This window comes from Dromaius novaehollandiae, chromosome 1 (genome assembly GCF_036370855.1).
Source record: "Dromaius novaehollandiae isolate bDroNov1 chromosome 1, bDroNov1.hap1, whole genome shotgun sequence".
Classification (NCBI taxonomy): Eukaryota; Metazoa; Chordata; class Aves; order Casuariiformes; family Dromaiidae; genus Dromaius; species Dromaius novaehollandiae.
Window position 1 is genome coordinate 209,796,333 of NC_088098.1, and position 13,451 is coordinate 209,809,783.

Below are 13,451 nucleotides of genomic sequence, written 5' to 3' on the forward strand. Positions count from 1 at the left end.
TTCATTGTAATTCCCACACACCCGTCAGCACTTTGGGGTGGGGGTGAAATTCCCCATTTTCTCTCTCATGTCTTTCTCTTGCTTCTCCTCATAGAATGAAATAAGGAGGCTGCCTGGGATTTGAAGCTTTTCCACTCTTCCCTTTATCCTTTCATCCATTTTTTAAACTTCAAAGTATTATTAGCTATGGAAGAGTTAGAAAGCAGAAGAAAGCATATTGAACCATGGTAATTTTGCCACTCTGTGACATCCCCTCAGTTGAGGAGGCTTTATAATGTTAACAGCTGGCCAACAGAAGAATAGATAAAATTGTGTTCTGTCTTCCCTGGGGGTGAAAAGTAGAAAAAGGAGAGGAACGAAAGGATTTACATCAAAAAAATGCAAAATACTGAATTTTGTAAGGAATGTTTTCCAAATATTTTATTCGCATCCTAAGTACCGGAAGCAACAGTGACATTTCAGAAGGTCCCTCAAGATTTTGGCTCTTTTATTTGGGTTTGGGGGAGATTTTTTGGAGGGGGGGGGCCCTCTTTTTGCTTTCTCCCAGCCCCGTTCTTGGCGGGCGCCGGCAGTGCCCGCTCTGCGCAGCGTGTCCGGCTGAGCGCCCGGCGCCGCGCCCACGAGATGGAGCCACAGCCCGGCGCAGCGCTCCGCGCTCCGGCCCGAAAGCCGGAGGAAAGGAGCCTGGCTGGGAGGCGGAAATGTTGGAGCACGACAAATGCTCGGCGGTTCCCGCTCAGAGAACTGCCTTCCACTGGGACGACGAGTGCCCTTAAGTGCTTTCTTGGATCTGGGCCCAAAAGTACACTAATTATTTTTAAATAGAGCCAAGAAGCGAACCATTGCCAGTTGCAATTACTTTCGTGGTGAAAGAACATGTTTCTTTTCCATCATCTACATACTTGTGTTTTGGAGAAGTGACAACAGAAAGGACCAAATCTGGATAAGTAGTTGAGCCCTGCAGAGTGTCTGCAGGGTTAGATGGAGGTTCGAGGCTGCTTTCGGGACAACCTTGTCCACCTCCCCGGCTGCTGCTAGCTCAGCTGTGGAGGGGGGCACACCTGAGCCCCCCCGTTGCAGGGCCCCAAGCCTTTTTTTTACGTGGCACTGCTGAGGAGCACTGTGTATGATTGCCCTCCGTAGCCTCCATTTATCCTCTGAGGGTTATTGCTGAAGTTTTGTAAACCAGATTACTACTGGCAGTGCAGGCAGAAAGGGTGCAGGTTATGATGCTCTGAGTTTATACTATTTTCAGAACTGTCCTTTAGCTTTGGTGTAGTCACAGTCCCATAATAAGCCAGGGAAAATACAGCTAGATCCAGGCATACAGAATATATATGTAAGCATGAGAAACAATGGATATTAACCACCTATTCCAGTAGTAGGAGAATCTTAAGCTGATGTTTAATGCAATAGGCCATTTTGCAACGGCTCATCTGGATCCTGCATAGGGTGTGATTACATATATATAAAAAATACATATTTTAACTTTAAAATATATTTTTATTTATTTGTATATATTAGACATTATAATGTATTATATATTATAAGAAGTGCTACATATTATACACTATATATTACAGATTGCTAAAATGATCTACAGAGTAACTATTTACATATTTATTATTTTTCCTGTGAAATCCAGGATAATTTTATTTTCATTTTGGAGACAGTCCAATAGCACCTAGAGGCTCCAGCCAATAACATGTTTATTGCACGATGCACAGGAAAAGCAGGAAGATAAAAAATCGTCTTTTTCCTGAGGAATATTCAGTCTAAAAAGAAATGTCAGATAGGTAGGAGAAAAGAAATATTATTGGATGGGAAACTGAAGCACTGATGGGTTATTTGATTTACCCAAGAAGGCACAGGATTTGGCTATGTAATATTTTGTGGACAGAAATGCCTACGCAGCTTCAAATCCAGAACTGCCTCATGATCTGACAGGAGAACATTAGGATAAGCCATTATTTGCTTATCAAAATTGCTTGGATGTGAAAAACTAGGGAATAAACAGAACAGAATTCAGATATATACTCAGGTGTTCTGACTACGGAGATTACCTCATTTCTCCTGAAGTTTTGAGTTCATATTTTAATCTGAAGGCAGAGAATTCTTCAATATTCGATCTTCTCTGGTTTCGAATATGGTACGCCTTTTCCCATTTTGGTTAAGTGTGATGTGATTCACCTTGCTTTCTTCCATTGCCTGGTGCATCCTAACTGCAGGCGGCAGAATTATTTATTTCTGCATTAGTTAGCGTGACAGAGCTTTAATGTTTATTGTTCTGAGGTACTGCAATACCGATTACTTTCTGTAATCATTTGGCCACAGTCACCAGATTCAGCACAGATTCCTAAATAGCTTGTCATTATTCCAAACAACATTTGTGGGAAAATAAGCTATGCGCCAGAGAGAAATCTCTCAAGCCTACCACAGAACAGGTACCTAAACCTGTGAAAATTGCAATAAGCATCCGCTGGAGACTACGAAATGCAGCGTTGTACCTGGCCAATGCATGTTGCTGCCTGCGCACGTCCAGCTCCTGCTGTCTGCAGCAATTTTGGGGCGATGCTGAGTCTGTGCCTGTCAGCAGACCCTGCGGGCAGGCGACGATTTGCATCGCCGCAGAGAGTCACTCCAAACTGGCTCTAGCCTGGCCCCACGGCTCGGACGCCCATTTCACGAGTACATTGGGGGCTTTCCCGGAGCTCGTCATTCAGCTTTAGTTCCTGTCGAAAGGAATCGGGTTCGCGGCGCTGAGACTGCTGCGATGCAAACCAAAGCACAGCAAATGGGAACAACTCGGAGATTCACTTCAAAAGCCCGCTCCTGGCCTGAGCTGAAACACCCATCTGATCATGTCTGACGTATCCCTACACGCCAATATTAAATGGTATCATGTTGGCTCTTTCTAACCCTCAGGAAAGCAAAACCTCTTATTTCCTTCTTTGTAAAGTCTTCTCCTGTGGGAAGGTGCAAGGCAGAGAAAAACAGATCTCTTACGGAAATACTTTTTGAATTTAATATAAAATATGATTCTACTATCTATATTATAAGCAAACACGTGTTGCAGTGCGTAGATATTTATTTATCCTCTGCCTATCAATTGTGTAGGAACTTACCAACTTCTATTAGAACTTTACATTATTCTTGATTAAAAGTTTAAACTACAAAGTCAATTCTATTGAACGTTGTTGGCTTCAGCATTATTAAAGTCATCAGCACCAGCTGTCAATCTCATGACAACCCTCTGTCAGGAAAATTTCTTGACTGCAGATAGCACTTGTGAATGAATGTAAGAATGTGGGCTTCAGTTCCAGAGAAGACTAATTAGGAACTAATACTTGTTTAAGTGAAAGAGGTGTTGAAGGCTGCCTAACTAATACTTGCTGTAGAAATAGATTTAAAATATTTTTACATTTTTTTCTGAATCAGAAACTCGCTGCTAATTTGTGTATTCACCCTTCACTTAAGTCCACTGAAAGGATCGCTGAGGTAAATATGGTTATTTATATGCTTCAAGTCTGACATGCTTAAGAACTTTGCAAAACTGGGGTTGAAAACCACTTTCAGACAGACCAAAAGATTTTTTTAAAAATATTGGAATTTTAAAGACACCATTATGGTACATTAAAGAGCAAAAAAAATTCTTTTGCCTCATTTTTTTGGGATGTTCCTTTAATTACAGAGTCTTGAGGTTCTGTTAACTGATAGTCAAATTTGGCAGGTCAGATTTGTGCCTGTAGAGCAAAGTGAGCCAGTTAGCATCTCGGGGTAATATTTTCTCCAGCTACAGAAAGTATATTAAAATTCTCACGACAGCTAAATCCCTCACAACTCCATTGACAATTCCTAGCAGCTTCTGTGAAAAGCTAAGCAGCCTCATTACAAATTATCAGGTGCACTGAATAAGACCGAATGTTTAAAGAAAGTCAGAATTATAATTCTATAAATCCAAAGCACAAAGCCCAGGGGAGAGTGTTCCTGTAAGAATTAAGTTATTAAATTTTTAAGCAATCATATGCAATAAAACAGCCGAAATATTGTTTCATAATAAATACTATTGTTGATGCAAATCTGATTCATTCTAATGGCTACTATAATTAACCGCACGGTTTGTGAGCAGTTAATTCTGAGGATGAATAATTGGTTAAAGTTTTGTGTATTGAAATGGAATACGCTTGTTCAATTTTCCACTTATTTTCAATTAATACTGGCTTTACATGTACTCCACTGTTGCAGTTTTCATGCCTATTATTTTTAATTGGGAAAAAAGCAATACCTTGGTAGAATGGAACAAACGAGGAACACAGTGTGTTGTTTCTGAGTTTTTATTCCATTATAGATACTTGCAGCTCATATCACTTAACTATCCAAAGCATTAATCACTGCTCCTGAGGCGGACTGGAACTGGAAGTGCCAGTTCCAGCACCAGACCAAGAAGGAAAGAGGTCTTTCCGTCCTCTCCTTCACTTACTTACCTCTATACAATGATTTTCAATGCTAATAAGAACTGTGTATCCCTGCTACCCCCCAGACTTTTTTGGTACTCCAGAATGTTTCAGTGACTAGGTCTGCCTGGTCATGGCATCCTTCACTTCCAAAAACTGCTTGTAGATGCACCTACTTTATGACAGGATCAATCGCCCGCAGGTGCGATTGCAGATGTTCTAAAAAACAGCATTGCAGAGCTCTTTGTTTGTCCCCCCGCTCCAGACCTTACATCTTCCCCGCCGTCTAGCCAATTCCCAGCAGCACCGATGCAGCTCGCAGAGTTTCTCCCTCTCCCAGGGTGTCAAAGACCTGGTGGCTGGAGGGCAGCTGGCAGCTTTGTGATGACACGTGAGGCAGAAAACCTCCAGTCTCCTCTTCCTTAGCTGGACTGGTGCTGCCAACCGAGCAAATCCATACCATTAATAACCCTGGGTTATAAAAAAGCCCTTCAGGGTGCTGCTGAAGGAATTTTTATCGTACATTTCACAGAAGATTGAATAGAAAATAGAAATCCAGACATAATATTTGAAAAGCCAAAGTAAAGTTAACCAGTTCTGGCTTGAGCAAACAGGAGACGCTGGGGTAGATGTGGCTGATACTCGCCTACCCCACATCATCAAGCTCTTTGTGAACATTCGAATGTATTCGCCTGCATCGCATCATTATCCCCATTTTGCACATGGAGAGGGGCAAGGAACTTAGAAGAGCTATTAGCACAAGACACTTTTAGTACAGCCAGAGAATTTGTGCCTTGATCAGTACATTCACACAGGACTGGTTTCCCATGTCTCTGAGATTAAAGTATGGCCTGCAAGTTTGCTACGGGGTGCACCATCACTAACATTTCCACCTGTAGTATTCAGCAAAAGCCTTCTGAGATTTTGGAGAGATTTCTGCAGGCTGTGATAAGTTCCCGGCCTCCTTGGAATGTTGTTTTACAACATTAGTGATAGATTAAAAAGAATAAGAAGGACAAGAAGTAGCTGAAAACATTGTATGGGAGGTGTGGAGTGGCACAGAGAAAGGTATGGGCTGGATAGCACTATGCTTAGAAAGAACCTATTCTTTCATTCCTTTCTTTTTTAAAAAATAGTGTGTGTACTGATACAAGTGTCACACCATGAACTGCCTGAGGCTCTTCAGAAGACTTTTTTCCACGATTGATAGACAACCCACCAACTATCTAAAGAGCTGATTGTATCTCAAGCCCGCACCTAACCCGCCGCTTTGCGCTGTTCCCTGGCAGGCCAGATGACCCTGAGGACGCAGCACGTGCAGGACTCCAAAATGGGCTTTGTAATCAACGCAATATATTCCATGGCGTACGGCCTCCACAACATGCAGATGTCGCTGTGCCCCGGCTACGTGGGCCTCTGCGACGCCATGAAGCCCATAGACGGTCGCAAGCTCCTGGAATCCCTCATGAAGACGAATTTTACTGGGGTCTCTGGGGACATGATCCTATTTGACGAGAACGGCGACTCGCCGGGAAGGTAAGGTTAACATTTGTCAGAGTATTTAATAACAGAAATATTAACTGTACGTTGCAAATACATGCACACTTAACATCAGAACTAAGATCTCCTACTTTTATTTTAGCATTTCCTGACTGGCTTCATTGTCCAATATTAACTATTTCTGATGTGTATTTTTACATGACGTTTAAAATGATGTTTAGAAAAAAAGAGATGAGCTTTCAGGCATACAGTCTGCCTGTACGGATTTCTTTTTTACCTGTACTTTTTAAAGGTATTACTTCTCACTGCAAACCAATCTTTGTAATTATAGCCATGTATATATGACTATATTATATGAGTATGTTTAGTGATATATACAATGGCTATATACAGTCAGATATATGACCATATATATAAATATGACTAATCATATGTATATGACTTTATATTCATAGACTATGATATATGACTTTGTATTGATATGACTTTATATTCGTAGATCATGATGGCCACTACAAGATTGCTTTCTCTCTTTGGGTCTTTAAACGCATGTGTTTGAGTAAGCGGCAAGCAGTCATTATTTGAATAATTACCTGGACTTAGTTCATTTATTAAGACAAAGCTAAAACAATACTGAAAATAAGCATTGATTTGTATGACATTTTTTTCCATCTTGATTATACTATAAATCTACTTCATTATCTTCCAATCAAAGCCTTTCCACATGCATAACAGACTAAGCTGCCTTAGAAAGTTCAAACTGTGTTGCTTTAAGCCAAATTGAATTTAAACAAATCTGCTTTTGCTGATAACTTACATACATATATACACACACACGCACACACACACACACACACAAAATATAGTGGAAGTTGTTCTTTTTTTATGAAATATGCATATATGCAATATCCCTACAAAAATACATATTAAAAAGAGTAATGAGTTTTTTTCCTAGGTTTCTGCCTACTGAGCTGTCAGAAGATGAACAGCAAGTGTGATAGCACCCAAAGTATATTAATTTTTTCCTCGTAGTTCAGTGGGCAGATCCCTGCCTCATTCACTGCATTTACTCCAGTTTGACTGAGGTAGCTCTTTCTGTCCATGTTATTGGGAACATTTCAAATAACTTTCTGATGAAATTGTGTAAACAGATGACTAGAGGGAAATCTGTTCATCCTGTGCACTTGTTATTTAAATTTTGTCTTCTGCCCCTAATGTGAACCGAAAGAAAAATATTAACTTCAGAGTACAGCTGTGCAGGAAAAGGTAATTCCATTGATTGTATTATTCTGATATTTCAGAATATTTCTGATATTTCAAAACCAACTTTTTTCTTATCTTATATGAAAACCTGTCATGTCAGCATTCTCCCCAAAAGATAACAGGACATCCACCTACAGAGCAGTCTGGATGAACCAGTTTTCTGGAGACACACATTTTAGAAATCTGCAAGACTCAGACTCCAAGGAAGCGCACTGAGAGCTTCTATGAGATTCATGTATGTTTTCAGAGCTGGTTTGGTGAGCAAGATTATCTTCTGTTAAATGTTTCTATTTTAAAAAATAGCTGAATTCTAAAAAAAAGTGCTCAATCTGGATTTTTCTGACCAATATTTTTTCAAAGACTTATCCCAGACTTCCCTTAAAGGATTTCCGTTTGGTTTAAAGGTGCTTGGATGCAGTGGACTGCATCCTACATTATTCCTATCTCTGTTTCACTCACTTCTTGCAGAAAGACCAAAGGCTCTAGTAAAAAAAAATGATTATGTCACATGATAATAAACCAATGACAACACTTACATGTTGCAAACAGACCCTTAATTTTACCTTTGTCTCAAGTTTGGCATACCTAACAATAATGATTTAATTTTACTTGTTGCATTTGTTGGTTTTGTTTTGTTGTTTTTATTTAATTCTAAGAAAGATCATGAAGGAATTATATCACATGTCATCATTTGCTCAGACACAGTAGAGCATCAGTAGAGCATTCAGTGTTGCAGTGAAGGGCAAATGGCCTCCGCACTGATTATGCACCACCAAGCAATGTGACTTTTGGATAGTCCAGCCTCCCAGGATGTGTGTGAGATGCAGCAGGGCTCTGTCTGCTCAAATTAATGCACTGTGCATGGGGGCAAAAGGCTCCCAAAGCTTGGTTACTTTTGAGACATAGGTCTTTGTTGCCTCATCTTCCACAATGATAGACACATCATTAAATTCAGAAGGGAGTCTATGTGCTTGAACTGGCCAACATTTAGTCAAAAATTACTTCTTAATCATGAAGAAGGCTTTTTAGGAAGCTCCATCCCTAATTCCCAGCTTTGGGGTAGTTTCTAGTCCTCTGAGCGGTGTCAGAGGCCGTTTGCAACAGCTGGGAGATGGTGCAATCACGCTGGAATAAACTGTCTCCCCTGATGACTTTTGTGAATAGCTACATCTTCGCTTTGGAAAATGGAAATTGAAATCCTCACAGCTGTAATGTGACATTGGTGGTGTTAAGCAGAAAACCAGAACAGAAAGAGCCTTTCTAGGCTTTTTCTGACCTAGATATCTCAGGATTTTGATGTGTAGCAAAAGGGTTTTGATTTTATACACATTAATACGACAGATGATTAATCCCACAAGATGCTTCAAATTCTGGCCCTATCCCAAAGTCCTTTGTGTGTATGCTTAGCTTTAAGCAGACATGTAGTCTAGTGGAGGGCTTGCTTTAGGTGGGACAGAAGACATGGAAAAAGCAAATGGATAGGGAAGGAATGGCCATGTTTTTTGTGGTAAGTAACTTGTAAATACTACAGAAACTCTGAAGAAGAAATTGAGAAGGCAAGAAAAGGCATGAAAATCAAGATGTTAATGTTTTGGTCATGTACTACCAATAAAATATGGCTTCTCAGCAACTCCATGGCACTTCTGTTTTGAAACTGAGTTTGCAACAAGTGTTTTTCACTGCTGGAAATGCACTATTGCACCATCTGGTCTCTCCTATCCTAAAGTGACAAACTGTCCCTGCGGTACCTCAAAGTAGCTTCAGGGAACCAGTGACTCATGAACCTCCAGTACAGCAATGGTCAATGGACTTATTAAATCTGGCTGTTACTGTCAGTCCACCAATCCTGCTCCCTGAAGAGGGCTTTTGAGAGACACGATATACTGAGGCAATAGATATATTTAATTTGTTATGTTTCTTTCCAGTATTCCCCGTGGGATGTACTCATGGAACTAGTTTGCAGCTACTGGAGGGATAATGGTTTTGGTTCCAGCATCCTGTTAAACATTGGCAGTAATTTTGTTCATCTGCCCATAAAACTCTGAACTGACAGCTTTAACAAAGCGACACTTTCAGCAGTGTTACAATGTTAGGAAGCAAGGCTAAATAAAGGCTCCACAGGGGCTTCTGGGCTAACTTTTGGGTTAGTATGTCTAATCTTTGAACAGGCTGTTTCTATGCCTGTGAACCTCAGGGGGAAGAAAAAAAAAAGTGCTATTTAATTATGTCTAAAATTGGACTGTTTATTTGGTTTTGTGCATATTTTATCTGGAATTAAATTCATTTGTGTCAGTCTGGCATTCATATCTCCAACTTAAACTTTTAGGTGCACAAGATAGGTCAGTCTCAAAGGTGCAGACGTTTCCTGCTTTATACAGGATGGAAAATAGAATATTCCAAAATCCAGGGGCTATCAGTGACTCTTCTTCCTAGCTGTGCCATTGCTTATTCCTTCTTATTTCTGAAAAACTCAAGATGATAGCATATTGCCCATATGGTCAAGCTCTACTTTCATTTTCTTTCACAGGCTCTTTGTAATTCTAATCCTGTGTCATTTCGGCGCTGACACACCAGCTCCCTGACATAGTTTCCCCACTGGGATGGTTAGACTTTATCTCCTGATGAAAAGCACTCAGAGATCCATGGATGGAAAAAAATGTCATGGAAGAATTTTATTGTTAATCTTTTGATGTCAGCCTGGGAAATATATTAGTGTGAGCTATAGCACACCTAGTGCTTGCCAGTCTCTAAAGAGTTCCCTCAAACTTAAAAAAATCTCTTCAGTACCTTATTTAAGGAACTGTTTGATTTAATGTGCTGTTTCTTTAAGTTAAATGCACATTGAACTGTACACATTACACTCTGATAATATCAATCTTTATCCAACTCTGTCGATGAGCTTTGCCTTGGGGACTCACTTGACGTCTGCTGCCAGGAAAAAGTTGGCTTCTCGTTTACAGAGCAGGCAGGTTTTTAAACCTATGGCTGTGTTCTACTTCTTGGTCTACGTTGTTTGCTTATTTTCCGTCACTGAATCTCATGTGAGATGTTGCTTAATCAATTTACTTCAAGAGCCACTAAAGAAGAGGTAAAGAAAAGGATGACATTATCATTTCAGGAGCTACACAATTTACCCAAGCATTCTTTACAAACAATTACTAAAGAGGGTGGTCTCTAAGGCAGGAAAGGTGGCATGACTCTTACAATGCTCGCAGGAGGCTTAGTGAGTCCTGGGCTGTCCCACAGCATTTCTGTATGACTCTGTGGGAGCTAAAGAGGAGGCAGGAGGAAGGTGGAAGAGGGCAGATGGTCCACCTACACCTGAAATGTGACTCTGAACTCTGATCAGCTGTGGCTGTGTTATTAACACCTGAGGGCAAAGTGATCTGACCTGGTAGCAGTCCAGGACTGAGGCATGAGTTCCCTCTCCCTCTCCCTCTCCCTCTCCCTCTCCCTCTCCCTCTCCCTCTCCCTCTCCCTCTCCCTCTCCCTCTCCCTCTCCCTCTCCCTCTCCCTCTCCCTCTCCCTCTCCCTCTCCCTCTCCCTCTCCCTCTCCCTCTCCCTTCTATACTGTACTCTGAGGAATTAAATGTGTTCTGACCACTGAGGAATCACATAAAAAGGAAAGAGGGGAGAAGAGTGGAAATAGCATTTGCTGTTGTCAAAAAAAAATAAATAAATAAAAGAGAGAAAAAAGAAAAAAAAAGGAAGAGAAAAAAGAGTTTCTGCTTCATTCTTCAAACAAAACCAAGAGCCCAGCTACAAGGTCTAGGCTGTGCTTCCTGGTGAGAACGTCTCCCTGAGGCCTCCAGAAAGCTGCAGACAGGTGGGATTTAAGACATCCTGTGACTGGCTGGAGCTAGGGGACTTCTTGCTGTCCTGCATCCATTCTGATGCCTCCCATACACCAACCAGTGAGTTTGAAATTGTATCATGCAGTTTTACAGCACAGGAAGTCTTTTTTGATCCCTCAGGCTTAGATCTCTTCTGCCTCATTTTTGGAGTTTAGATGCCTTCAGATTCCCTCTCTAAAGGAAGCCTAGAACAACCAAGGTTCCCAGCTAAAATGTCTAAACTTACTCAAAATCTCGTCTGGTCTATTTCATTGTTTTCCTTAAATAAAAACACAATAGTGTTCAAATGCTCATTTAACTAACCCCAAAGTTTGCAGGGAACTTTCAAGTTAAAATAGAAAGAAAAAGGAAGATGGTGAAATCACAGAAATTATCAGGAGAGACTCAAGGACAAGCATAACACATGGAATTTCTCCTAGTTTATTTTTAATCAGCTTAATTTTGACTGCATAATGTTCCTTTAATTCGAAGTATTTAGTGATGCTTTCCTAAGCTGACCTGTATCTCCACTTTGCGTTTCCAAAGGTATGAAATCATGAATTTTAAGAAAATGGGGAAGGACTACTTTGACTATATCAATGTTGGCAGCTGGGACAATGGTGAGCTGAAAATGGATGATGATGAAATATGGTCAGAGAAAAATAATATCATCAGATCAGTCTGCAGTGAGCCATGTGAAAAAGGCCAGATAAAGGTACTGATTTTATTTTCATCATGTGCAATATTCACAGCCTTGAAATTTTAAATCAGGTTTTTCTTGTTTCTTACACAAAGAGTTTCACACATCTACATTAAACAGCCTCATGTATACATTTCTTACTTGTATCATGGTCATCTTGCTATTTTCTTGTGCTCCTACATCTGTGAAATGCTACCTCTATTTAATACTTACATTCCAAATGCTTTAGACCAGGGATTGTCTGCAGGGGGTTGCTCAGGGATTGCTATTTTTACAGAACCTGATTCAGTGGAGTCCAAATCCCTCACTGGGACTTGTCAGTAAAATTGTAGGTAAATCATAAATAATAATTGCTACTAATTCAGCGTTAGACATAACTGGAAAAATTTAACTTGGTCCTTAAGTTGGTGGTGTCTTCAGAGAACACAGAACTCATGGATAACTGCTGTTATTTAGAACTTCAAGAAAAGTAAGTAACATTTTTTAATCATATATGTTTTATTGCTTCCTTTTTTCCTAGGCTTTCATTTTTTCCTTCCTCTGTCTGTATATTGCAGTAAAGAAGGAGGGTAGATGTATATCTTACATGTTATTTGCACTCTGTTTTCCTTGAATATCACATGACACTTTACTGCAAAACAGCTAAGATAGATTACCTGTCAGTCATTTATTTAAAGGCCCACGGACTGAGGGGATGGGCCTGGACCCAGTGGCTTCAGACAAAAAAAAAAAAAAAAAAAAAAAAAAAAAAAAGTCTCACTGGAAGCTAGGTTACTTTTCTCCCATGTTAACATGTTAACATGACATGCCTTCAAAACTGGGAAGAGGCTACAACAGTGGTGGACCAGAGGGCTGACCATGTTCTACAAAACAGAGAGTGAGTTCATCTCTTCAGTCTGAGTCTTCCAGAGCTTTAGGACATTGTTACCGTGGTTCATTCATTAGCTGGTCTTTGGCAGAGTCAGCAAGTGAGTTTCATCAGATCAAATGCAGATGTCTACAGCGTAGGCATCTACAGCTATGTTAGATTTCCAAGATTTCTTTATAGTCAATGGAAATAAATAGATGATTCTAGATCATGATTCATCTCATCCTAAAATAGGCTTTGGAAACAAGTAAAATGAATCTTTGCCTAGAGACAGTACTTCCTCTTCATTGATTATAAAAGGCATCCAGCTAGGATAGTTAGTTCAGATGAGGACATCCCTCCTGCAGACACGTGGAGATAGGCGGGATGAATTGATCATCAGTATGCTGTCAACTTGCTCCTGCCACAAATTCATTTACTTGAGAGTATGGTGATGGACAAACAGATATTACTTCAAAACTGGGTGGCGCTGATATTCTTTATAATCAGTTGCCATAACTCAAGTGATGGGAATTATCTTGGGACCTTCATTAATGCAGTCTCTCACTAACACCTTCTGCCCATATGCTTAAGGATTTTTCCAAGAGGATTCTTCACTATGAAGCTAAGGCATCAGACACTTAGACACCTGCTTCAGGTTCCAAGTTCAGTGGATGAATCCCTGAAATGTTCTTCAGTCCCCACATTAAGTTATTGACTATAAGCACTGCTCCACAGTTCTTTTCCTCCATGGTCTTGACAAATGGGGGGAAAGCTTGACCTTGCTGAAGTCTGCAGTGGTTTTGCTGCAGAATTCTGTGGGACCAATTCCTTCACTTAGTGTGAAGGAATTT

General features: G+C 40.4%; 1 protein-coding gene across 3 annotated transcripts in view; it reads left to right on the top strand.

The window, feature by feature from the left end:
- Positions 1–13,451, top strand: part of GRM5 (glutamate metabotropic receptor 5) — a 281,955-nt gene that overhangs the window by 223,362 nt on the left and 45,142 nt on the right. For all 3 annotated transcript variants that reach the window (XM_026109169.2, XM_026109170.2, XM_026109171.2), the window contains exons 5-6: positions 5,744–5,990; positions 11,597–11,765. In XM_026109169.2, the coding sequence (XP_025964954.2) occupies positions 5,744–5,990; positions 11,597–11,765 (416 nt within the window). The remainder of the gene's footprint in view (positions 1–5,743; positions 5,991–11,596; positions 11,766–13,451) is intronic.